General features: G+C 38.5%; 1 protein-coding gene across 1 annotated transcript; it reads left to right on the top strand.

Annotated features, from left to right (window-relative positions):
* On the top strand, positions 1–23,038 carry LOC149287279 (tetraspanin-11-like). Its single transcript, XM_089493005.1, has 7 exons — positions 1–87; positions 1,796–1,987; positions 12,921–12,995; positions 15,689–15,793; positions 16,889–17,047; positions 17,526–17,612; positions 22,958–23,038. Exons 1-7 carry the CDS (start codon positions 1–3, stop codon positions 23,036–23,038), a joined length of 786 nt encoding a protein of 261 aa, XP_089349131.1.
* Positions 23,039–26,210: the final 3,172 nt, after the last annotated feature.

Below are 26,210 nucleotides of genomic sequence, written 5' to 3'. Positions count from 1 at the left end.
ATGACACATTCCTATGATGAAGAAAGAAATGACAGAGGCACGGTCTTTCTGAAATACCTGCTATTTTTGTACAACTTTCTGTTTTGGGTAAGCTGAACACATAATCGATGACACTTCAGATAAAGAAGTCTCATAATTATATACGAATATTTTTCTTGCAAAATTACAGAATGACAGAGTTCGGACATGGTTACATAATTATGCACACACACACACACAGCAACATACTTACACACATACTAACATACTTACACACACACATACTTACACAAATAGTAACATATTTACACAAGCGTACACAGTAACATACCAACCTACCTAAATACTCACACACACAGTAACATACTTACACCCATTATAACATGCTTACTTTAACCCACCCACACTAACATATTAACACACCCAATAATATATTTAAACACACACTAATACACACACACTAACCTCTTTATTAAACACACGCGCATACACACAAACATGCTTACAAATACACACACACAAAAACTCACCCTGCTACATTTGTCGGCCGGTGGAAGCTCTTCTGCCCCCTCGAGGTCTACACACTATACACTCTTTATTTTTAAAGAATTGTGGTTTTTTTGTGTATAATTCATTTATTCTTGTTCCATTATACATTAGCTAAGCTATCCGGTCAGCCAACACTTACTTTATGGGTTTTTTTTTACCATGCCTTGCAATATAATTACCCTAGGGGTAAATTTCAATAGGTTTGATGTTAACTGCTTGTACAGAGTCAGGGATCTGGGCGACTGCATCACAAAAGATTATACAGATTTCCTAAGGACGTTTTTATAGATTGAAGTTATAAAGGTTGAAATTATTATGGCTGACTTACGTAGTAAGATATGTAGTAATATTTTAGCAGAATACTGAAAGCACCCGAGACAAAAAGACTTCTTCTAGTTAGAAAGAAACAAATATCAGCATTGGGAAGTGCGTAAAAATTCAAGATTTTCTTCTTCTGACCTACTTTAGCTCGGCTTAAATTCAGCTGATTAATTATTAGTTGTTGCGTAAATCTGGCAGTATATAGAGTCTGTATGATCTTGCAATGAAATAGAAAATATGGGAAAACTCAGTTACCTATATATATTTTTTTCTTGATGATTGACCGTTACAGTCCTTTAATAGATTGTAACAACAAAAGCCGTACTAGAGGCAGCCATCTTGCTTTTCCAGCTACCTGCCTACCATACCCAGAGAACTCCAGAAGAACTACCGCTTATCTGGTTCTCTGGGTCAATCTTTCGGCTCGCGGGAGCAGGGTTTTGACACCCTGGTGGTTATATATGGAGCTGCAAGTAAACACAGCATTGAAACAAAAGATTCTTGTAGATTCTTGGCCCCAACTCTTTAAATACCATGGGCAATCACTTTTAATTATTCCCTTGCCAGTTTTGGTTGGCTCCACTACCCTAAATATTATGTAAATGGCTCAGATAATAGACATAAACAAGTATTTTATTTACCCAAATTGTCTATTGAAACATTGAAATGGTTCTTGGAGAATCTCTACATGAAAAGTTGCATAATTTTATTGCAAAAAGTGAAAATAATGTTAAAATTGAAACATGTTATATTTGTCTAAACTCAATGCGGTGGTGTGCGATTCCCTTTCCCTACTAAAGACTGAGATGAATTACAAAACCCCTTAATCAAACAAAATTAGGTCAATTAGGTAAATTTCTAGGTCTGAATTAGAAACTTGTACCAACTCTTGTTGTTATGCTTTCTCTTGTCTTCTTAATGATAACAATTTCCTTCCTTGACACAGATGGGTGGTGCTGCTGTGATCGGGATGGGTCTATGGACATTAATAGAGAAAAGTAGCTACATAACCTTCCTTGCCACCAGTACGCTATCAGTGTCCGCGTCCATCCTACTCTTTGCTGGCAGTGTTGTGATGGTCGCCGGTTTTCTTGGATGCTGTGCAATGTCCCGAGAACACAAAGGCTGCCTTTCAGTAGTAAGTAAAATAAAATATGTAACTATTAGTGAACTGTCATATACTACTGGGAATATAGAGGAGTTGACATATAACCGCTTCCTATGCCCTCCATCCAGTCGTGGTATTGTGAAGGAGGTTAATATCGAATTGAACCTTTGGGGAGAGTCCATGCCATACCACTTTCCCTCCCACCTACCCCTGTTCTGGAGGTGTCAAAAAAACAATTCTAAATGCATGAATCATATGATTTATGTTGGCAAAGGTGAAATGATAGCGTCCACAGGTGTCCACAGTTTCTGGCTGTCTGTCCATGACTTTTTCCAAACTTTCTTGGAGAGGGCCTTCCTTCTTGGCTCCTGAAGCTGCCTCTCTTCAATATTATCCGATATCCTACATCACAGTGAACAAGAAGACGTTGCTACAATTGATTTTGCAGCTAGAAGAGTCATCTGGCATGACCTGGAGTCACCGGAAAAAAACTCTGCTCCCCTGGCTGTTCTTCTCCTGTCAAAAAAGAGTTGCTTTTGGAAACACCTACTGACCTACTCACAGCCCAGATTCTCTCCCATACCGATTCTCTCCCATACCCTGCATAGTTAAGGCTCTCTAGAGCTAGTCTGCCCGCCTGAACAACAAGTCCCACCCCCGCGCATTGTTACCTTTGTCGCCATGCAATGCTACTCCCCAGAAGAGGGAGAGCTCCAGGAACCCTTCGTTGAGAAGTTCCCAGGTATGGGTGTCCTTCAATGGATAAACAAAAACACTTTCATTGGCAAACACTACAAACATGTGTACACTATATGGGATCTGTCCAACCCAACTATACCCACCTTTGGTTTTTTTATCCCCCTTTGCTCACTGAAAACAGAAACTCACACCCTACCCTGAAACGCCATCAAATATTAAATTTTGAACAGTATCATATGGTTTATAAATTATTAAAAAAAAAGAAAATGTTGAGACCCCTAAGAGTACAAAAGAATGTATTTGTACTGTAGGCTATTAATTAAGTAACATGTGAAGGATAGAATGAGAAAATCTAATAACCCAAAAATTATACGCTCAATAAAAAGTAATTGGTTCATTTTAGATGTGGTTAAAGCAAAGTATTAATAGTGACATTCGGAAGATAGCATTCAAATTAATACTTTGATTAAATCAAGTCTTTCCCTGTTCAACCATTTACAAGTTAATATTTTTTTCTTATCTTTCATGATAGCAAGAAAATGTAACCTACCCCTGTTTTTTTTTCTTTAATAGAATGTGTCGGCAGATAAGAACGATTTGGCCAATCTAGTCTGCCCAATTACAAAATTATAATTTTAATATAATTACATTTAAGTGATGGCATAATGTTTAATGTCGGAGGTATATCACCACCATCTTAATAGGCCCTGATTTGATTTTAACACTGTTTAATTTTATCACATATGATGCGTTATGTCTACATGCTGGATAGGAATAAGCTGACTCGAGTACGGCAGCTGCTGCATACAACGTCTGCCATAAGGCTTAGCCCAACTCTTGCTGTCCCTAAACATACCCGGTAGCTTTCTGTATGCGCTGACCCTAAGACTCTTGAAACATTAACCCTTTATTAGCCCAACTTAAAGAGTCTATGTAGTTGCTCACCGAATGTGGCTTTCGGGAAACCAACGCGTTAGTCACCTGCATTCAAGCAGGGGTATCAACCATAACACATCTTAAAAACATTGCCCTCATGCATCCACTCCTAACACAAGAAGCTAGTAAGGCTCTTGTTCATGCCCGCTTTATCCCGTCTTAGCTGATTTGCCTCATTTACAATCCATTATGAATGCTGCTGCTGGAATTATCTTGCTCTCACTTGCATCAATTTACTAACACCTCTCCCCTCTGTCAGTGTCTAAATAAATACACTCCTAAGCAGTCTCTCCGATCATCCGATTATCTCCATCTGTCCTCTCCCCTGATTTCTAGCTCTCATTCACACTTACAAGACTTCACAAGGGCTGTCTCTATCCTCTGGAATGCCCACTTTCCGACCTATCCATCTTTTCCCCTGCCTTTGGCCCTTCAAAAAGACCCACTTCTTTGAGGACACCTATGAACGGGTTAATGTCCATCCTCCTATTGTCCTTTAGTTCACTTTTCTAGTCCCTCTCCTACTTTTGGACAATACGTGTACCAGTGTGTCTGGTCCATCTCTAACAGTGGCGCTTTTACATCTTGCGTCCCAAGTCCCTCTAGATTGTAAGCTCTTTTGAACAGGGCTCTCCTCACCTGTTGTTTCTGTAAGTAAAATTGTTATGTTAAACACTACTTGTTATGTCTTGTTTACCCATTGTACAGCAATGCAGAGTATGATGGCGCCATATAGATCAATAAATAATAATTATTAATAATAATAGAATACTGGTAGCAAAGGCATCATTTGGGCATCATTTGGGAGTCTTATATATAATCACAGCAGAAGAATCTGTCCCTTCAACCCACAGACTGGGGGCATAAAATTATATCCTCCAGAATGCCTTTGGCCACCTTCCTACAGGTATGGGTCTGTTGAGACCCCCATTTCCATGCTCGGAAAAAGCTCCTAATGATTTCAATGAGAACACTTTACAGCCATTGAATGGGTTGTTTGAGCAACCAATCAGTGGTGAGAATTGGCAGACCACAGAGGAGATGGATAGTTGTAGCTGCAGCTTCTCCTTAAGGTAAGTAAATTAAATGTTATTTATTTATTTATTTTGTTTCCATACTAAATCTTTCCTGGGCTTTACCTTTAACCCCTTAAGGACAAAGAGCGGTCCCTAAACCCATTGAAAACAATGGATTTTGAGCCTGAACATGTACAGGCTTTGTCATTAAGGGGTTAAATCCAAATGAACCAAAAAAAGGCTCAGATTTATGGCTCCCAAGGTTATTTCTATGTGATCAAATAAACTGTCCGATCTCTTATTACAGGATATGGCAGCAGTACTTTTTCAAAACAGCTACTTCTCTCACCAACTAATTCAGTTTACAGTAAAAAAAACCAACACACTAATGGATGGATTTTTAACAGTTTTTGACATTGTTTTATGACTTGTCATCTGTGTTTCTCTTGGTTGTCCTTGGATACTAACTGCATTGTGGGGAATATGAGACCTTATGTAATAAGCGCAGCTGGAGCACGCTGGAAATGGTTTATTTTAGGAGTATTTTGCTATTTCTGTGTGTGGTTCTACATAAATCCTCTTGAACCCCGTTAATGAACAGAAGTGTGCGGCAGCTGCAGTCAAAACCGTAGTGACATATACGCATACAACAAATGTGGATAGACTTCTCCTGAGAGGTGAGAACTTGACGTCGTATATTGTCCTCCAGGGGAAAATGTTTTAATAATGGGCTCCCTATTCACGAATCGGATCCATAAATATGCAGAGAGATCCATCGCTGGTGCATGATCACTGAGGGTGCAGGAAGCTTCTCAAGCCCTGCCATGTGTCAGAATCAGTCAATAAGAAGTAGTTAAGGAGGGGTTCGATGATAAATATAGGCCGCCTGCTTGATCGAAGGGTTGCGCTGAGATGGGTGTTGCTGGTGTATGGCACCCAGATGCCACTGCTGGTAGCCAGTAGAGACACTGGCAACACCACCACCCTGGCATAATGCGAGAGATTTGTAAACCAAGGCTGAATTCTGCTGTCACTGTAGTATGTGAATAATAACAAAAAAAATATTCCAGAATTGTATAAAATAAATATAGTTATCCAACTGAGTAGCCAAGAGTTTGCTAATGCATTGGCACAGTGGCATGTATGTATACGTATAGCCCCAGTGCCCCTTAATCCACCGCTGCATTTTTCTTAATTACATCCAAAACTGTAGTCCTTCTTTTCTTCCTTCCTTCCTTCCTTCTTTCCCTCTTTCCTTTCTTCCTTTCTTTCTTTCTTTCTTTCTTTCTTTCTTTCCTTCCTTCCTCCCTTCTTTCCTTCTTTCCATCTTTCCTTCCTTCCTTTCTTCCATTCCTTCCTCCCTTCTTTCCTTACTTCCTTCCTTTCTCCCTTCCTTCCTTCTTTTCTTCCTTCTTTTCTTCCTTCCTCCCATCTTTCCTTCATTTCTTCCTTCTTTCTTTCTTTCTTTCTTTTTCTTTCTTTCTTTCTTTCTTTCTTTCTTTCTTTCTTTCTTTCTTTCTTTCTTTCTTTCTTTCTTTCTTTCTTTCCTTCCTTCCTTCCTTCCTTCCTTTTTAATATAGACTGAACTATGTCTTCAGGGCCGGACTGGGATACCGGGAAATTTCCCGGTGGGCCGGCAGGTCCGTGGGCTGGGCGGCCGGCAGACAAACCCTGAAGACAGCCGCTGAGCGGCTGCAAATGGCATTGAAGGCCTCCCTCGGCGCCAGGGGCAATTGCCCCCCAGGCTGCCCGAAATCTAATCAAAGCGGCCGCTGGGTGCTGATGCGGCCGGCCGGCCGGCATCAACACCCAGCAGCCGTGTGCGATGGCCGTCTAGTGATGGGAGCAGCGTGAGGGGTGAAAGCTCCGCCCCCTCGCACTGACCTTTCACCCCTCACGCTGCTCCCATCACTATGCGGCCATCAGACTGCTGGGAATGTAATCTAAACGGCCGATGCGTGCTGATGCCGCCGGCCGGCTCTGCTTTAATACTTTTTTTTTTACTTTATATGGCAAGCCGATCCAGCTTACCATATAAATAAAAAAAAAAGTGTTAAAGTAGCTCCGGCCGGCGGCATCAGCACGCATCGGCCGTTTAGATTACATTCCCAGCAGTCTGATGGCCGCATAGTGATGGGAGCAGCGTGAGGTGGAAGCTCCGCCCCCTCGCACTCAGACTGGTGCAGCACCGGATGTCAGGTCAGTGACATCCTGTCAGCATAGAGGAGAACAGTGTGCAGCTACCAGAGGACGGAAGTCAAGAGAAGTAGAAGGTCAGTAAACCAATGTATTTTTTGTACTGTATAATATTTTTTTGTATTTGTTAAAAACAAAAAGAATCGGCATGTGTGTGTATGTAAGTGTGTCCCCCTATATGCCACTCTGCCTCCAGAAATGCCTTATACCCCCCTATATGCCACTCTGTCCCATGATATGCCTTTTAACCCCTTATATGCCAGAGTTGCATATAGGGGTATAAGGCATTTCTGGATGCAGAGTGACATATAGGGGGTCAAAAGGCATATCTGGAGGCAGAGTGGCATAAAGGGGGTTAAAAGGCATATCATGGGGCAGAGGAGCATATAGGAGGGTATAAAGCATATCGGGGAGGCAGAGTGGCATATAGAGGGCATAAGGCTTTTCTGGAGGCAGAGTGCCCCATGATATGCCTTTTAACCCCCTTCATGCCACTCTGCCTCCAGAAATGCCTTATACCCCCCCTATATGCCACTCTGTCCCATGATATGCCTTTTAACCCCCTTTATGGCAGAGTGGCATAAAGGGGGTTAGAAGGCATATCATGGGACAGAGTGGCATATAGGGGGTTGAGGCATATCAGGGAGGCAGAGTGGCATATAGGGGGGGTATAAGGCTTTTCTGGAGGCAGAGTGCCCCATGATATGCCTTTTAACCCCCTTTATGCCACTCTGCCTCCAGAAATGCCTTATACCCCCTATATGCCACTCTGACCCATGATATGCCTTTTAACCCCCTATATCGCAGAGTGGACAGAGTGGCAAGCCTGGGGGCAGAGGTGTATAACTCGGGGGTAGGTTGTCAAATGAAAGGAAATAAAAACCAAACATGTCTCAATCATAGCTTTTATTAAATATGGAAAAAAATAGTCTACATGAATTTATAAAGAAATAAAAGTTTCTTACCAGAATATCGTGAAGAATAATGTGATCAGTGTTTTGTTCCGCTGAATAAAATTGAACTTTTTCATCTAAAAATGTTGGCAGTAGCAAATGTTTTCATCCCATTATGTGTAATGTATTTAATTTATTAGGGCCTTTTAACACTTTTGCTTTCTGGCATTTTAATAGAAATAATGAGATAAAAAGAATGGCGAATAGTGTGACGCGGGTATGTATAAGGGGTGCGTGTGGGTATAAGAGCTTGACCGTGAGATAAACTATACGGGGCTGGTCTCCAAATTTTTCCAGGGCTGCTTTTCAGTCCTAGTCCGGCCCTGTATGTCTTGCTAATTTGTTGACATTAATCTGCCAGGTATAAAATCACTTGTGTATGAAAAAATATTTACTCTAATTAAATTAAAATGAAAGTAGATGATATATTTATTTTTCTACATCAATGAGATGTCCAACTCTCCAGTATAAACATTTTATAGGCACCTTATGTTAGACTCCATTATAATTACAGTCCGAGGTTACAGTTCCTGTTACATTGACAAATCGCGCTGCATGGATTTGCTCTACTCTCTAAATAGAAGCTGTCAGAAATGTATGTTTATTATAGGGCATAATAAAGTATCACAAGCTTATTTATAAGGCACATCTAATCTTGTAGCGGCGAAGCATTGTAGCTACGGTGCTGGCCCAGTCCTTTATTAAAGCTAAAGATAAATACTTGTGATAGATTAGCTACACAAAAGCATTCACCAAAAGTAATTCCTCTATGAGCTTTTCCGCGGAACTCGTGTTTTCTTGGTTGCTAGGTGAAGTTTCACATTATTATAGTAATGTAGTAAAAAAAGGGAAAATAAGCAGATTTTTAATTTCCTTCTACTCTAAAATAACAGCCTTAGCACTGTGAAGATTAGGATTCCGGGCACATGGGGGAATGGCTGGTAGATAACACTTCAAGGCTCGTAGAACATCCAAGACGGCAACCTCAAGATGCGACATTACTATTATCATTATTTATTTATGATTATATTTTATTTATTTATTAATTTATTATTATTATTATTATTATATTTCTTTATATTTATATATATATATATATATTTATTTATATTTATGTAGCACTAACTAGTTACACGACGCTTCTTACAGTACATATGTTTATATATATATGTGTGTGTAGATTTGGCCATTGCAGTAACCTGTTTTACAGAAGAGAATGTTCTTTTTTTATACAAAGTGTTAAAAAAATATTCCTGTGTCTTTATTACCATAGCAACCAATGTGATGTTCCTGCTGACTGGACCATTTTGCTTTTTGTGTCTTGGGGACGGAGCATCATTAAGTTCGGCGTGTAACAGTAAAGACATTAAAATCCGCTATTCCTACACATATTATACACAGAGTCGATGGGTCCCCGTGCTATATTCTGCAGGAAGACTCTTTATTATAATGGACTGTAGGTTCTGTTTTAGTTCCTTGCGTTAAAGAGCTTGTAATCAGATAAATGAAAAACAAATTGTTTTCTGTCCTTTCCCCCTAAAAAAATTAATATTGCTTTTAATCTACATACTCTTAGATTCAAATGCATTGCACGTGTATTAGTAAAACCTTGCTTTTATTTTACACCCACCCAGCAGCACTACTAGACAGGTGTGTCCAGCATGGGCCACGCATTTACTAGCCATTGGGCCGGTCGTATAAAAACATACAAAAATAGAATTTGACAGCAGATAGTCTGCCCGCTTTTCCTGATATAAAACCCAGGTCTTAATCAGTCCTTGGTTCAGGATAGCTTTCAGGATCAAGCTCCAATGCATGGTTGCATTCCTTTACTGATGGGAGGCTGTTTAATGTATCTACCACCCTCTCAGTAGAGTAAAAGGTCCTTACATTACATCTAACCCTCTGACCCTCTAGTTTTACACCATGACCTCTGGTTCTCACATTTCTCCTCCGTTGAAATTAACTTCCTACAAGCCATTCCCCATTTTAGCCGCCTTCCTCCGAGCTCTCTCCAGATTGACGATATCCTTCTGGAGATGGGGTCTCTGGAGCTGGACCAAATACTCTAGCTGAGGTCTGATCAGAGATCTGTAACGTGGCAGAACCATCTCTCTCTTCCTGCTATTAATGCCTCTCGCTATACATCCCAGCACCCTATACAGTATATTGGATAACTATATTATATCTATTAACATGTTGGCATCCTCTATAATACAGTTTTGGCTTTTTAAGTCTTTTTTTTTTTTTACATCATTTTTAATGCTGCTGGAATGAAGTGCATAGGGCAATGTAAATCCTCAACGTACTTTAGAAGCAGGGCCAACAACTAGAAATTAATTGATCTTTATAATTACTTCTTCTAAACAGAAGTGACAATTTTCGCTCTATATTAAAGTCCTAATTAGTTATGTTAACATTCCCATGAAAAGAAGTAGCGATGTCCCTCCGAGACCGAACCTATTTTTAGAAACATGAATATGTCGCCCTTAGTAATCTGTCCGGCTTTTATCACATCGTGGTTTCCTAAACCGGCATGCATTCTTTTTGTGGAATATATTAAATTCTAATATTCATCTGTTCTAAGAGGCAGCTAAGAGATTTCATAGGTTAAACATATAGAATCACTGAAAATACCTATAAAGTACTGTGGAATAAAAATTATTTCATAACTTCTGGAATCCGTCTTTCAGACGTTAATTGATTTCTTTATGCTTATGCCTTTACGGTAACCTGTTTAAATGATTTTCCTTGAAATGACTGGACTTCTTTTTTCCCTCCCAATTAATATACAAATAATACACAAATAATACAATTTCAATTGTTTTAAAATCACAGTTCTTAACAATGTTAAAGGGACACTCCAGTGTCCAGGGACGGACTGGCAATGGCGAGGTGGCCCTGGCACTTTAAGGCCAGCAGCCGCCTGATGACGTAACTGCGGCTCAATGTCTGCATATGCACGACTATGTTTTTATGCTTATGTACCATTAGGCCGGACATGTCCGCCCAGTGGCTGACACTACAGCAGCAGATCAGTTTTGTGGTGCTGTTGGCCAGTAGACCAGTTCTTCAGGCCAATGGAACCACTTTCTGCACATGGTGGTGCCCTTAGACCCAAGAACGCTTGTTGAGCCAGTAATGGAGCTGAGTGGCGGCAAGTATATCATGTGGCTGGAGATACGTTTGGCCAAAGAGATCCCCTGAACGGCAAATAGCTGGTGGAGTCTTGGGATAATGGTCAAAAGTATATGGAGAGATTCTGCATATATGGGCAAAGCCATAATTTTAGCTACAGTTTAGCTTGCGGTATAGGTCACTATAAAATATTTTTGTTATTTCAGAGTGAAAACCCTATAATATACACCTACACAACCAATCATTGATGTGAATCCTGATGATCAAGTTCTTGACCAGCTTGTCCGGACTTCTCTGTTGGCTTGACGGGCAATAATCCAAAAGACATTCTCAAATATGAGATGGGGGGGATGAGAACAACCTCAAAATATCATCAGACATTTTAACATACAGTCAAATAAAGTTAAGTGGATAATTAGACCTTGTTTACGCACATTGTGCGGCTAGCTAGATCTGAAACTGTTAGAAGAGTCTAAAGCTCAAGATACCAAAAATTTGAACATTCTCCTTTTGATAAATTACTAATGACGTCTGACTGGAAATTATTTAATACATGCAAATATTGGCGGCATGAGCTGAATAACTCTACCGGGACTGGTAGATGATCCAATGCAATGTATTTATCTTTAGATCTTTATTTTCATAATTGACCAGGTGTGTCTATGCTAAATATACCTTTGACTTACCTTTTTATCACTACAGGAGGGCTCCGGAATAAGCAAGTTTTCAAGCTTTTTGAACATACTTCCCGGGGCTAAAAATCTGACTATTTCCTTTAGATGCTTTTATGAATTTTCTCTACTTTGTGAAATGTATATATTGGTTTTAAAGGAACATCATCCTAAATAAGGTATATATCTTGCTTAAGCATATAAAAATAGAGCGCTTTAATTGCAGATATGTTGTTATTTTTTACTAAGTAACCGTGGAACCTGTGTATGTTTCTTCCCAATTAAAAATTACATCTTATATTCCAATTGATGACTTTGCGTCTGAAAAGTGTTTAGACAGAGATCAGCGAAGCAGGAGGCGAGTGGCGTTGTACACAATGTATAGCTAATGAGATATGGAATAAACACAGGATCATCTTGTTTAGGAGAACTATATTTATTTTTTTACAAAGAGTGTATTTATAATCTATCTCTCTATTAATATGCCATTGATACATCTGTATTTAATTTGGTAATTGTATAAATAGCCCCCCGAAAGATGATTGACGTCCGTATGGTAAACTAATCATGTTTGGGTGGTCTACCATGTTGGTGCTGTTTCTAGAATTCTTTTAGATGCACGGAACGAGAGTTTAACCCCTTAATGACAGAGCCCGTAAATGAATGGGCTCAAAATGCATTGTTTTTTTCAATGGGTTTAGGGACCGCCCATTGTCCTTAAGGGGTTAAGAGCACGTAAATAGCATTTCATCAGATTCCAGGATGGCATTTCCAACCAGTGAGTGATCAACAACAATAGTCAACTGCTTTGTTTTATAACTCCTTCTACGAAATGTTGAATGTCTTTGGCCTAAATTCACTCCCTTTATACGGAATGCTAACCATAACTTATCTTCTCCATTCATCACCAATATACCCCCCCCCCGGGGTTATTAGAATGGCCAGAAAGAGACTTTTTGGTTTTAGAGGATGTGGTCAGTGGCATGGCGAGTGACAGGGCTTTGCTAAGCCTTTTTTTTTTTTACATCAATCATTGTAACAGTATAAGGCACTTAGCTTTAGTTTTCTTTAGATAATTTCATTTATAAACCCATTTTCTGCTGTTTCTATACATATTATTGAGTTGTGACTGCAGAACACTGTCATTTACTTATATCCAGCACATCAGTGAAAGTCAAAAGGGACAATCGGGTTTGGGTCAAAAAAGACTGACTGTCCCTTTTCAGAGCCTTTGTTGACTCCAAAAAAGTGAATTTTATAGCCTGGAAACCAGAGAATATGTTACACTGTACATAATTAATTCAACAGATTTGACTGCGAACAATAATCTGATTTACTGTATTTTTCTTTCCAGTATTTGTCAATAATAATTTCGGTTTATGCTGCTGAACTTGCTGCAGGTCTCCTGGCATATATATATTATGATACCGTAAGTTTGTCCATATATATATATATATATATATATAATTTTTTTGTATTATTATTATTTTTTATATTTTTTCTTTTAGAAGAGGTAAACCTTCCAGGCAGGGAAGTTAAACATGCATGGGAAAGACGTATAGCTCCTTAATCTAAGATGAGACCAAGGACTGATTAAGGTTTAAGTCTTTCCATCACGACAAAACGGGCTGTGGTTCTAATTTAACCAATATTTCCAGATTATAACACCTCCCCCGGGTTAGCCCCCCCATATTAAATTTTTTTACAAAAGATCATGGCATTTGTTAGATCTTTGTTAGATCAGGTTTGATCAACTGTTTTTTTCGTTAGATCTACTCTAAAATAGGCAATATTAACAATCTTTTTCAGGGGGGGCTAACCCGTAGCAACAACAAAATGTTACTGATTATGATAGCTCTACATTAGATCAGGGCTGGCCTGATCTGTACCCATCCCCCTCACACAAAATAGGATTGTGAATACCGCCTCCTGCGTGGTAGATCTAACGAAAAAAACAGTTGATCTAACCTGATCTAACGAATATCTACAAAGATCCATTAAAAAAAATCCAAATTTCAGTTGAGGGGGGGCCAGACCCTATGTATACCCATTACCCGCACACAAAATAGGATTGTGAATACCGCCTCCTGCGTGGTAGATCTAACGAGAAAAACTGTTGATCTAACCTGATCTAACGAATATCTACCAAGATCCATAAAAAAAATCCAAATTTCAGTTGAGGGGGGGCCAGACCCTATGTGTACCCATTACCCGCACACAAAATAGGATTGTGAATACCGCCTCCTGCGTGGTAGATCTAACGAAAAAAACAGTTGATCTAACCTGATCTAACGAATATCTACCAAGATCCATAAAAAAAAATCCAAATTTCAGTTGAGGGGGGGCCAGCCTCTATGTATACCCATTACCCGCACACAAAATAGGATTGTGAATACCGCCTCCTGCGTGGTAGATCTAACGAGAAAAACTGTTGATCTAACCTGATCTAACGAATCTCTACCAAGATCCATAAAAAAAAATCCAAATTTCAGTTGAGCGGGGGCCAGACCCTATGTGTACCCATCCCCCGCACACAAAATAGGATTGTGAATACCGCCTCCTGCGTGGTAGATCTAACGAAAAAAACAGTTGATCTAACCTGATCTAACGAATATCTACCAAGATCCATAAAAAAAAATCCAAATTTCAGTTGAGGGGGGGCCAGACCCTATGTGTACCCATCCCCCGCACACAAAATAGGATTGTGAATACCGCCTCCTGCGTGGTAGATCTAACGAAAAAAACTGTTGATCTAACCTGATCTAACGAATATCTACCAAGATCCATAAAAAAAATCCAAATTTCAGTTGAGGGGGGGCCAGCCCCCCCTCATTAAATATGCAATATCTCAGTAATTAGACTAGATCTAACAAAAATTTTGTCTGATCAAACCTGATCTAACGTAGAGCTATCATAATCAGTAACATTTTGTTGAAATTTTTGTTGAGGGGGGGCTGGCTACGGGTTAGCCCCCCCTGAAAAAGATAGTTAATATTGCTTATTTTAGAGTAGATCTAACGAAAAAAACAGTTGATCAAACCTGATCTAACAAAGATCTAACAAATGCCATGATCTTTTGTAAAAAAAATTATTATGGGGGGCTAACCCGGGGGAGGTATTATAACTAATTAAAAATAATATTTTTGGGTGAAGCAAAATATCCATGATTTTTGATGATGATGATGATGATAAATTTAAGGGTATAATAGTCCATAGATGTAACATGTACGTACCATTTTGGGTAACAGTCCCAGGGATTAATAATAATCTTTTTTTTACACTGTAGTTGTTTTCCCGCGGGAAAACACATTGCTTCTTCATGCTGTGACTTATAGCAGCTGAACACTATTTGCAGTTATTATCCAGCGCTAGAGACATTAGAGACATGAAAAGCGGAGTCTCATCAGCTTGGGCTAGAACATGCTACTCGGAAATTAGAACATGCATTAAAAGTAATGTATTAAGTAAAATAGTTATCCTTTTGGCCTTGTCTTAATTTTTTACATAGAATTTCCCTAACCAAAATCCAATTTAAAATAGGATGTATTGGAGACATCTATAAAAAGCCCTTGCTTCATATTGTTATAACTGCAAATAAACAACCTCTATATTTAGACTTAATGTCACCCAGTGACATATATTTTAATACATAAAATAAGAGAAGGGTTGAGAATTAAAATACTAGAAATGGTAAGATTATCCAGGAGTTGGGGTAATGTATTTGTTAGACAATGGACAGCTGACCAAGTTCTTCTCCAGAATAGAAATGGATAGAAATATAGATCTAAGATTCACGTAAACCCATAAGAACATGGAAACTGTGATCTACAGATCTTTTTATATTTATTTTCTAGATTTAAAATAGAAAATGTATATAAATGTAATATGAAACAGGGATATTTAAAATATAAATCAATGGTACCCCACTTCACAGGTAAACAAAATGTATTTGAGGTATCATGTATAAAGAGTAATTCTGTTAAAGAAATTGGAAAGTGGTTTTCTCGTCATAGCAACAAATGGTTCTGGTGATTGAACCATACTGTTGGTTGTCATGGTGACAACACCAACATTTACCCAGCATCCCTTTTTAAACATATTTTTTGTATTTTTAATATTTAGATCAGCGAAGAGCTTAAAGAACATCTGAATCAGACTATTGTGCGTCATTATGCAGAGCCCGGGAAGGAATACATTACCGATGCAATTGATCAAATGCAGGAAGATGTAAGAATTATTTATTATTATTTAATCTTCATCGTGAAATAAATGATCTGACAGTTTGTAAATCCTCCTTGGCGCCACTGAAAGTGCTTGTCATTTTTATGATGGCCCAATGAAGGGCATCGTCTTCAACTAAAGACTTCGTCGCACGCATTTAGTGCCGTAGACAAAGCTATATTATCAAATATCTTTGGATGAAGCCATCATTTTAAATATATCCAAGACGGTTACTCTTATACACAGCAAATAAGAAAATTTAAATGAAAATGTTAGAAGTGGTACATATCTTGTAGACATGTGCAAATGAGTCAAAAACAATTCGGACAATTTGTTCAGTTCTTTTTTGACCCATTCGTTTTTGGACAACAAATTCTTTTTACCTACCTGCTCGTTTTGGAGGAAAATCAGGGACCATTTCAATTTCGGGAACAAAATTCTTAATCCGGCACCCACATTTACTCTCCCGCACTCTCTTAGACTCTCACTCACTCTCTCACACCCTCTTAGACTCTCACTCACTCTCTCACACTCTCTTAGACTCTCACTCACTCTCTCATTTTTGTTTACTCTCTCTCTCATGCTCTCTGAATGTCCCCCTACCTTCTCTGTTGTCTCGTAGCTCTGCTTGTTGTTCTCCTCCTTCTTGTTCTCATCTTTCCTCTCTTTTCTCTCCTTTCGTCTCCTTTCTTCTCCTTTCTTCTCTTCCCCTTCCTTTGTCTGCACTCAATGTTACCAGAAGCTCCGCCATTTTAAAAGACATTCACATGTGGTTATCTTAAGGCAAAATGGCGGAGCTTCCGGTGACGTCCTCTACTCCAACCCTCCAATCAGGCAACATACAAGTCTAATAAGAATTAGCACCGTTCAACTTTAAAGGGACCATACGAGATAACATTTGTTACTTCCTGTTAATAGTTATATAGAATGGATAGTTGAAAAGATCTATTTCCTTATTGACCAAAAATCTAATTCAGTATAACAGTACATGAATTTTATGGGAATTACAAAGCAAATCAGTATTGTATGAAACTTGGAACTTTCCGTTATTGCTGGGTTTATCCACGTAACGGGCATCTTTGGCTTTCATTCATGGCTCAGCTTAGATGCTGTGGCAGTAACAGCTACGCCGACTGGAAATACAGTTTATATATCAACTCCGAGAAATCCGACGGACGGGTGGTGCCTGACAGCTGCTGCAAGACCGTTACTCCGTACTGTGGGAAACGAGATCACCCTTCGAATATTTTCAAAGTGGAGGTAAGAAATATTTTGCTACATTTCAGCATTTTAAAATCTTGTAATATGGCAACAAGTTGCCCAATGTAAAGATACGCGCATTTCATATTTGTATGTGCACGTTGGTTTCCAAGTGTTGGCATCCAAGGGTCCACAACTGAAGTTGGGTTTGGTCATTCACGTAAATCTGTAACAACTGACCACTTCTTTTAGTGAATATACCCCAGTGTTTTATATAGACATAGACTACAAGGAGACAAAAAAATAATAATATAAATATTCTGATCATGATGAGTCACTCTTATACCTTAATTATTGGAAATGATTAGTTAATGGATCTAACTAAGCTCCAATATCACATTGAATCAGACCTACATCTGTCTCTTATATTCTGCCTCATTACCAAAAAGGTCTTAATTTTCACGCGCATGTGTATTTTTAAGCACCATTGTAAATGATCATTGGACATTGAAAATGACTTCTTAACTTCTGCATACAGATAGGATGTATTTCCAAACTGGAAGAATTCCTTCAAGAACATCTCTTGATCATTGGAGCAGTTTCTGTGGGAATTGCATGTTTTCAGGTGAGAGTTCAGGTCGAAAGTAAATTATACTTAAGACGTACCTTCGTACATTCGATTAATTAATTGAGTGATCGATGTTTGCATATCTCTACATATTTCAATTTACAGTAAGAATTTGGAGTTTTCTTATTCCTTTTATGCTTCCTTCCGTCTATGGTGCTTGAGTGATATGTAGGGGGTATCAGGTAATGTGTATGAGCAGGTCGGGAGGGCAATTGTTATCTTAAAGCAGCCAATCAGTGCCCTAGAATATTGCACCATGGAGGGGGTAGGAAGCTACAGCGGATTAGGTAAGTATTTTTTATTTATTTTTTGAACAATGCATTTGAGGGTACTTTTATATGCATTTATTGTTTCGGGGGAATCCTGGAGTAGCTCCTTAACACAAAATAGGGCCAAGGTGTTTCTTTAAGACTGGTTTATGCTAATAAAGAGATGTCTTTACTCTACCCCAAATCATGTGTCCTAGGGTTGGGCTGCAGGTGGCGGTCGATAAACCATCATGTGTAGTAAAGTCAATCTGCAAACACCCAGCTAATTGAGTACATATAGAACATAGAAACAAAGACTTGGAACGCAGATCAGACCCATTTGGCCCCGTCTAGTCTGCCCATTTTTACTGATGTAAAGACTCAGACCTTAATCAGTCTTTGGTCTCGTCTTAGATTCAGGATCTCTGTCTTACTGATATCTACATTTGTATTAATTAAAGGGGACATGTTTTGGCCAGGATATCATCCAGTTATTTTGAGTATTTTTAATTTTTTTTCAATGTTCATGTTGCATTTTAATATGTTTTTTATCTAGTAAAAACTATTCGTTATATTTGTCATGACTTCATCCACTGAAACAGCTGTATATATATATATATATATATATGTGTGTGTGTGTGTGTGCATTGAACTCATTAATAAATATGTGTGACTTTATTTCACATGGAACATCTGTACAATATTCGATCACATAAAGTTTTATTATCGTTTCGAGTAGAAGTTTGTATTTATGAAAAGTTATGAACTTTTTTTCCTGGATCCGATTCAGTGCTTGTTAAAAACTTGAACGGTCTTTCTATGTATTATTAATATGTTTAACCCATATATACAATCAATAAAAAAGGGGGCTTCTAATGTAAGCTATGACCCCCACAAACCAGGTCTACGTGGGCCTCACAGGTTGAATAAAGTGACCCAGACAATGTTTGTGGCCCTAGACCAATGTAAGGATGAAGATTAAAAAAAACTGGTGAAATAGGTAGGTTTTATTATATTATTTATTATGTTTTATAACATGGGGATGGCCTTAAAGGGAAGTCTAACCATAGTTTCACTTAAAAGCTCTAAAAATGTATTGTCATTGTCTGCTCCAATAATTTCCCCCCAAATTTCAGTGTAACTAACAGCTGCATAATGGCCCTTTTGCATGTGTTTAGGTCAGTTGCAGAATACCTCAGTCTTAATTACCCAGGGGACCATCTACCAATTAAGGTCTATGGGTAAAAGGACTTTTTCACTGAAACAGGATATCACTAGCATTGCCAGAAGGAATCATCTCTGGTGTTTGTGTTTGGAACGTAAATAAAATATCACATGACTGTCGAAAATGGCCAACCCTCAGATCTTCACATAATGTTTATTGGAACGACGTGAAATAAAAACCCAGTACTCTCCAGTGCTATCCATTCCAACATCTTAATTTAATTCCCTTAAAAATTGTAAACGTACACTGCACATTTCATTTCCCTTTAATATCATCTGTTAACAGTATAATGTTTAATGCATAAGGTACGGAAAGTAAAATGTAATTTCCCCGGCTCCTCACAATGAAGCAATCATAATAATCTAAATAATGCAGTAAGAAATGTGCCTGGTATTGCTCCAAATTAAAAAAAAAAAACAATACCAAATTGACTCAAGATACATTCTTGCTTGTTCTGACACTTCAATTAGGAAATGATACATTATATAATGAAACAAAGAGGAAATTGGTTATTTACTTTTACGGTTTCTGCTGCTGGTATAAAAGCAAGAACAAGAATATCTCTTGCCCTGTTATTGATAATGAAGTCTATGAAACAATTTTATTTCCCCCGGCAAGGTCTACTCAACACGATTCTGGTGCAAAGTTTTATCATCAAAGCAACTCTTTAAACCATCCAATAAACATTGGTTACTATGGTAATAACTCACACGCATACATACTAGCATAAAAACAACCACTGTACACATACATATATACATATTCTTTCTCCTGCTCCTCTTCTTCATCTCCCGGGTGGCAATAACTCTAGGTTCACCCCTTACATGCCAAAACCATATGCTGACACAGAGACACATGAAAACATCATACGCTGACACCCACCCCCACACACAAACATACGCCTATACACTCTAACCTCATACCTTAACAGACATCATATGCTCACAAACATTAATAGATTACAGTAACACACACACTAACACACAAGCTAACACCATACACTCATGCACAGACATGCTAACCTCATACACCACTCTAACACTACATGTGGATATAAACAATCATGCTAATGCCATACAGTCACACACACAACACCATATGCTCACAGACATGTGTGTGAGCATATGGTGTTGTGTGTGTAACTCTGTGTATATATATGCTTATACACCTACAGTACTAATATACTTACACACACACAGTAAAACACTTACACATACTAACATACTTACAAACACTAACATACTTACACACAGTAACATACTTTCACTAACACACACATGAACTAATATATTTACACACATTCACACACAGTAAAATACTTACACATACTAAAATACTTAACAACCCTAACAAACTAACACCCACAGTAAAATACTTACACATATTAACATACATACAAACACACTTGCACACAGTAACATACTTACACTAACACATACACAATAATCTACTGACACACAGTAACATATTGACATACTTACACACTTGCACATACAGTAACATACTAACACACATACCTACACAAAAAATGAAGCACTGTGATAGAAAAACATGAAAACAAATATAGCCCATATAATTTATTGGCAGCATATTTTCATATAATTTTCACCGGCAAACTATTTCTGAACTCTAATGAAACCCTAATAGTTTATTTAGATCTTTATTTCTTGCCATTTGAAAATAACAACATAAAATGATTTCCTATGGATTTCATAAAACAAATGACAACAGTGCCACCAACTGGTAAAATGTCATTATTACACATAAAACAAAAAAAAACGTTTTAGAAAGATGTACTATAAAATGGCTCAGCTTAAAATGTTAAGGTTAAGAAAAAAAACCTTTAAGAATGTGAGTTATTGATTCATTGATCATTTATATTAATATGGATTTAACTGCATTACATTTCCCAATGAAATCATTACATTACCTATTCATTCCTGAGAGCATAAGGGGAGTGTAAGGAGTACATTATCCCCATATTTCATGTTCACAGTTTAAATATTTTTTTTTGTCCAGAATAGGGACAAACCCAGCATTTTTAAGGATACGTGAAGAACAAATTTGCCATAAATAGGATGCATATGAAAACACATAGGTCTTTATATCACTGTGGCCAATGACAACATGCAATAGACTAGGACCAACTACGAGAGCATCGGTTTAGTCGAAATCATACTAAATAATATTTGAAGTATGACATTAACCATTTTTACATTTATTTAAATAAATTTCTGAAAACAAAGATCTGTAAAACACAGAAATCATGTTTACAGTAGATGATAAACGGGGAAATCTCTCCTTATTTGATAAAAGTCTGCAAAACAGTACAAATCGTTCTTTAGGTAAAGAGGAGAAAAAAATTTGTTAAACAATAATTCATTTTAATAATCCTTTAATCTCTTAAATATTTTCCTAAACAGTATTACAACAGTGGCATTGTAATTCAGAATATTCTGCCTATCTGCACTGTATGAGTGCTGCTAAGTATGGGAAAATTACACGCAACGGCACTTGGGCATAAGATGCCTTGCAAATATTGTAAAAGTCTGTTTTACCCAACTTCTACTGATTTTAAGCTGACGGACAGTCAGCCTCACATTATCCTGTATGATACTTTATTAAACTTGGGAATTTATTATCACCTTGATGATGGCAAGCTGTCCTGGCACAGAGGCAGCAAGACAGCCCCAAATGATCATGCTCCCTTCACCATACTTCACAGCTGGGATGATGTTTTCATGTTGGTAGGCAGTGCCCTTTTTATGCCATATGTAGTGCTGCATGTTCTTCCCAGGCAATTTAACCTTAGTTTTGTGCGTCAAGGTGCTGTTTGTGAGCACCAATGTTTTTGGAGAACAGCGTCTTTCTTCGTGGTGTCCTGCCATGGACTCTATGCCTGTTTTGCGTATGGCGGACTCATGAACAGAGATTCCAAGACCGGTTCCAATGATTCCTTCAAGCGTTTAGCTGTTACTTTAGGATTTTTTTTTACCTCTTTGAGCATTCTACATTGTCCTTTTGAGAGTTATCTTGGTTGGGTGCCCACTTGTAGGTAGAGTATTCACAGTACTAAATTGTCTCTATTTATGAACGATTTGTCTAAGTCTTTTAGATTTCTTTGTAACCCTTTCCAGCTTTATGCAAAATCAATAATTCTTCATTGTAGACCTTTTGAGATTTATTTATTATTTTGCGATGCATGGTTCACATCAACAGATGCTTCTTGAGAATAGCAAACTCAAAATGTTTTTTTTATGTCAAAGTTGCTCTAAAACACACCTCCAATCTCGTTTCATAGATTGGACTCCAGGTTTGATAACTCCTGACTCCAATTAGCTTTTGTTGAAGTGATTAATCAAGGGGTTCACATAGTATTCCAACCCACACTGTGAACGTTTGAATGATTTATTCAAAACGGAGAAGAACAATACAATAATCTGTGTTATTAGATTAAACAGATTGTGTTTTTTCATCATTGTACTTCAGATGAAGATCATATATTTTATTACAAATTTATACATAAATCCAAAGTATTCACTTACTTGTATCTCCAAAACTTGGAGAACTATAGTAGGGCTGTATCTAAGTTTATAAGTGCCCAAAGTGAAAAGATTTAGAAGAGCCAATTTGTTATGCGATTAATTAAACCAAGTAACACAATACTTAATAACCGGTTGTTTTAAAAAGAGATATCATACTGACCTTATGAGAAATCTGTATCTTACCTCTTTTACAGCCTCCAAGGGAAGCCCTTAGTTACCATAGCAAACAACCTCCCCAAATGTATTTTAGATTTTTGCTTGGCTCAAATAATATATTAAACATTATATAACATTTTAATAACATATTTTGTATGTGTCTTACAGCTGGTTGGTGTATTTCTAACAGCCTGCTTTTTGTGTGTCCTCTACAAAGAAGAAAAGGAAGATTCATATAATGTTACGTGATTCCTTGTATCAAATATATTCGTATTACTATATAAATCATATGACCCATGGACCGTGAATTTGTTAATCAACAAATGATAATAGATTATAATTATATTGGACCCATTTCCCTTCTGATTTATGCTCTTAATGTACTCTTGTTCCTTGTGTATTGTTCCCTGTAGTGATTGTAAGTTTTGTAGATACCGGAAATCAAATGTATTCATGTTGGTGCTCTGAAATAAAATTTTAAACTTTACATTCACTATATGATCAAAAGTATGCAGACACCTGACCATCACACCTATGTGAGCTTGTTGGGCATTAATATGCAGCCCCCTCCTCTTTCAGCAATAATAGCTTCCACTCTTCTGGGAAGGCTTTCCACAAGATTTTGGAGTGTGATTTGGAGAATGTGTGCCACAAAAGCATATGTGAGGTACTGATATTGGATGAGAACAGAGGCGGCCTTAGGCGTTGTGGCGCCCTGTGCGGACTACTCCTCTGGCGCCCCCCCTCACTACCCCCCCTCTCTGCCCCTTCAAACTACCCGCCCTCTCTGCCCCTTCAAACTACCCCCCATGCCCCTTCAAACTACTGCCCCTCAAACTACCCCTCCCCTCTGCCCCTTCAAACTACCCCCCTGCCCATTCAAACTACACCCCCCCTGTCCCTTCAAACTACACCCCCCCTGCCCCTTCAAACTACACCCCCCCTCTGCCCCTTCAAACTACACCCCCCCTCTGCCCCTTCAAACTACACCCCCCCCACTTACCTTGTTGCCGGAGTCCTGCGGTGAGAGCGGGAGGCATCCGTCTTCTCGCTATGCCGCGGTGCCGGCACAGCGACGGAGTCACGGAGAGTAAGGGGCGCCGAGCGGTTGCCGAGAACTTCACGAGCAACCGCTCGGCGCCCCTGACCGGGACTTAGATTTAAGCATCGTTTTTTTTTTTAAACTTTATTTAACATGAATGATGTTAAATAAAGTTTTAAAAAAAACCACAAAAAAAACCCCCGATGCTTTAATCTAAGTCCCTGTCAGGCGCCCCTGCAACCATGGCGCCCTGTGCGGTCGCACAGGTCGCACACCCCTAAGGCCGGCCCTGGATAAGAAGGCCTAATCTGGCCCACAATCAGCATTCTACTTCATCCCATAGGTGTTCAGTCAGGTTAAGGCCAGGCCTTTGTGTGAGCCACTCGAGTTCCTCAACACTACAAACTCATCCAACCATGTCTTTATGGACCTTGCTTTGTGGCCTTCCTTACATTGATACCGCATGATATTTTTCCATCTCTCTGAATGCATACTTCTCTTTAAGCATAAACTTTGGATACCATATCCTTCGTACACCTTGCTGTCCATCTCATAGATTTCATGGGCCAACAGAGGTCCAAAGAGCCTTGCAGTAGTCGATGAAATTCATAGTATAGTATCATTTGTTTTTTTAAATTACTTTAATCCTGGTATGTAGATGAGGTGACATTTTAACTGCCTAAATTCATGTTGCAACTCATTACAACTCATTTTATTGATGCATAGTGAAATTTGTGAATTGATACCAAACTGTCTGATGAACCAACCAGCATTCTCCAGCAACCATATTAGTGATGCGCGAGTAGGAGAGGTACTTTTTTTGGTGGAATTTAATGCACATTTAAATGAATAACAGCGCAAAAAAAGCAAAAGTTATAGCCAAGTAGGCCTTCCTTTTGGTCCACCTCTCTCTCTCTTCAGATGCTTGAAATACACAGTTATCCATTAATAATATGTCTTTCCCCGTTACCATACGGTTTGGTGCAAATCTGAGTTTTTGCTGAGGCCTTTCTGCCTTTCTGGGTGATTTAATTGAAGTCAATAACATCAACTACCTGGCTAATTTTTGAGACATCAAAGGAGAGCCCTTATGATCATAAGCATATTAGTAGAGTCTCTACTGCTGTCTAACAGCTAGGACAAACAGGTCTATTTAATCGAAGTTCCACCACATGGATTTGGACACAACGGTATTTTTGACAATTGTGCCTCTGAAACTATTCCTAGAACACCATAATTGGAATCAATGTGGCGTTCCATGAAAAATCAACACAAAAATAACAAGTCTTATCGGCCAAAAGGATTTATGATAATTTACACCATTCTGCGAAAGGACAGCAGATGGATTCTTTCCAGGGCCAATAATAGGCATTTCCTTCAGTGAAAAAGCTGTCTCCCTGGAGTCACTCTCTTCCTAATTTATTTACAAGGCACGCATTCTGGATATAGTTGTGAAAGTAGGGATTAACATTCGAAATAAAGAATGACTGCTGAATTCTCGGGATACACAGGTCTGTTTTGTGTAAACAGTGGTTGACAACTTAATGTTTCCAGGTCAGAATACATGAATTCCAAGAGGCATACATAGATTTTAAGCATGGAATACTCCTCATACTTATGTTTGTACCAGTTGATGAACTGTGAACTAGACTTCATACTATCACTTTCAAAGGGACGCAGCTATAAAACTATAAAAGGTCTGATAATAGTTTATTGAATAATTATAGAGCAAACCAAATCCGGTCACTTTGTTAGCTAGAAGCAAACAGATTTCCTTGTGAACATAATACAACGGGGCAGGACCAGTGGCGTCTCCAGGAATCATATTCTTCAGAATCTTTAGACATTCAATTTTAACTGTATAATATTTACATATGGACTTGCCCCAGCACCCAGATTGCACCCACAGGATTTGCTCTAGCACGGGATTACACACAAAGGATTTACCCAGCACCCACACTGCACACACAGGACTTCCCCCAGCACCCAGATAATACACAGACGCGGAATTTATCCAAATTTCATCCATAGGTTTTACCCAGCACCTAGATTGCACCCACAGTGATCTCCTTTCCGAGTCCGGCTGATGTGCATCCCTTATTCATTCTATATCCGTCAGGCCCAAAACAGTAACAGTAATGGATAGACTAAACACATATACTCTACCCTTACAAATGCCTGCCCATAAACAATCACGCCTGCACATACACACATACAAACAAACGCACATTCACACTTGCCCTTACACATAAACATCCTAGCTTATGCTTGCCTTGCATCCACACACTTGCTTGCCCTTTGACATACTTGTCCTAACATAAAAACACTTTCAAAACACTTTTTTCTCTGCCCTGTCTCATAATTTCCCATTATCTCTCC

Source organism: Sceloporus occidentalis, unplaced genomic scaffold (assembly GCF_023333645.1).
Source record: "Sceloporus occidentalis isolate IW3139 unplaced genomic scaffold, rSceOcc1.0.p SCAF_62, whole genome shotgun sequence".
Classification (NCBI taxonomy): Eukaryota; Metazoa; Chordata; class Lepidosauria; order Squamata; family Phrynosomatidae; genus Sceloporus; species Sceloporus occidentalis.
Note: the sequence above shows the minus strand (reverse complement) of the source record. Positions and strands in the feature narration are given on the sequence as shown.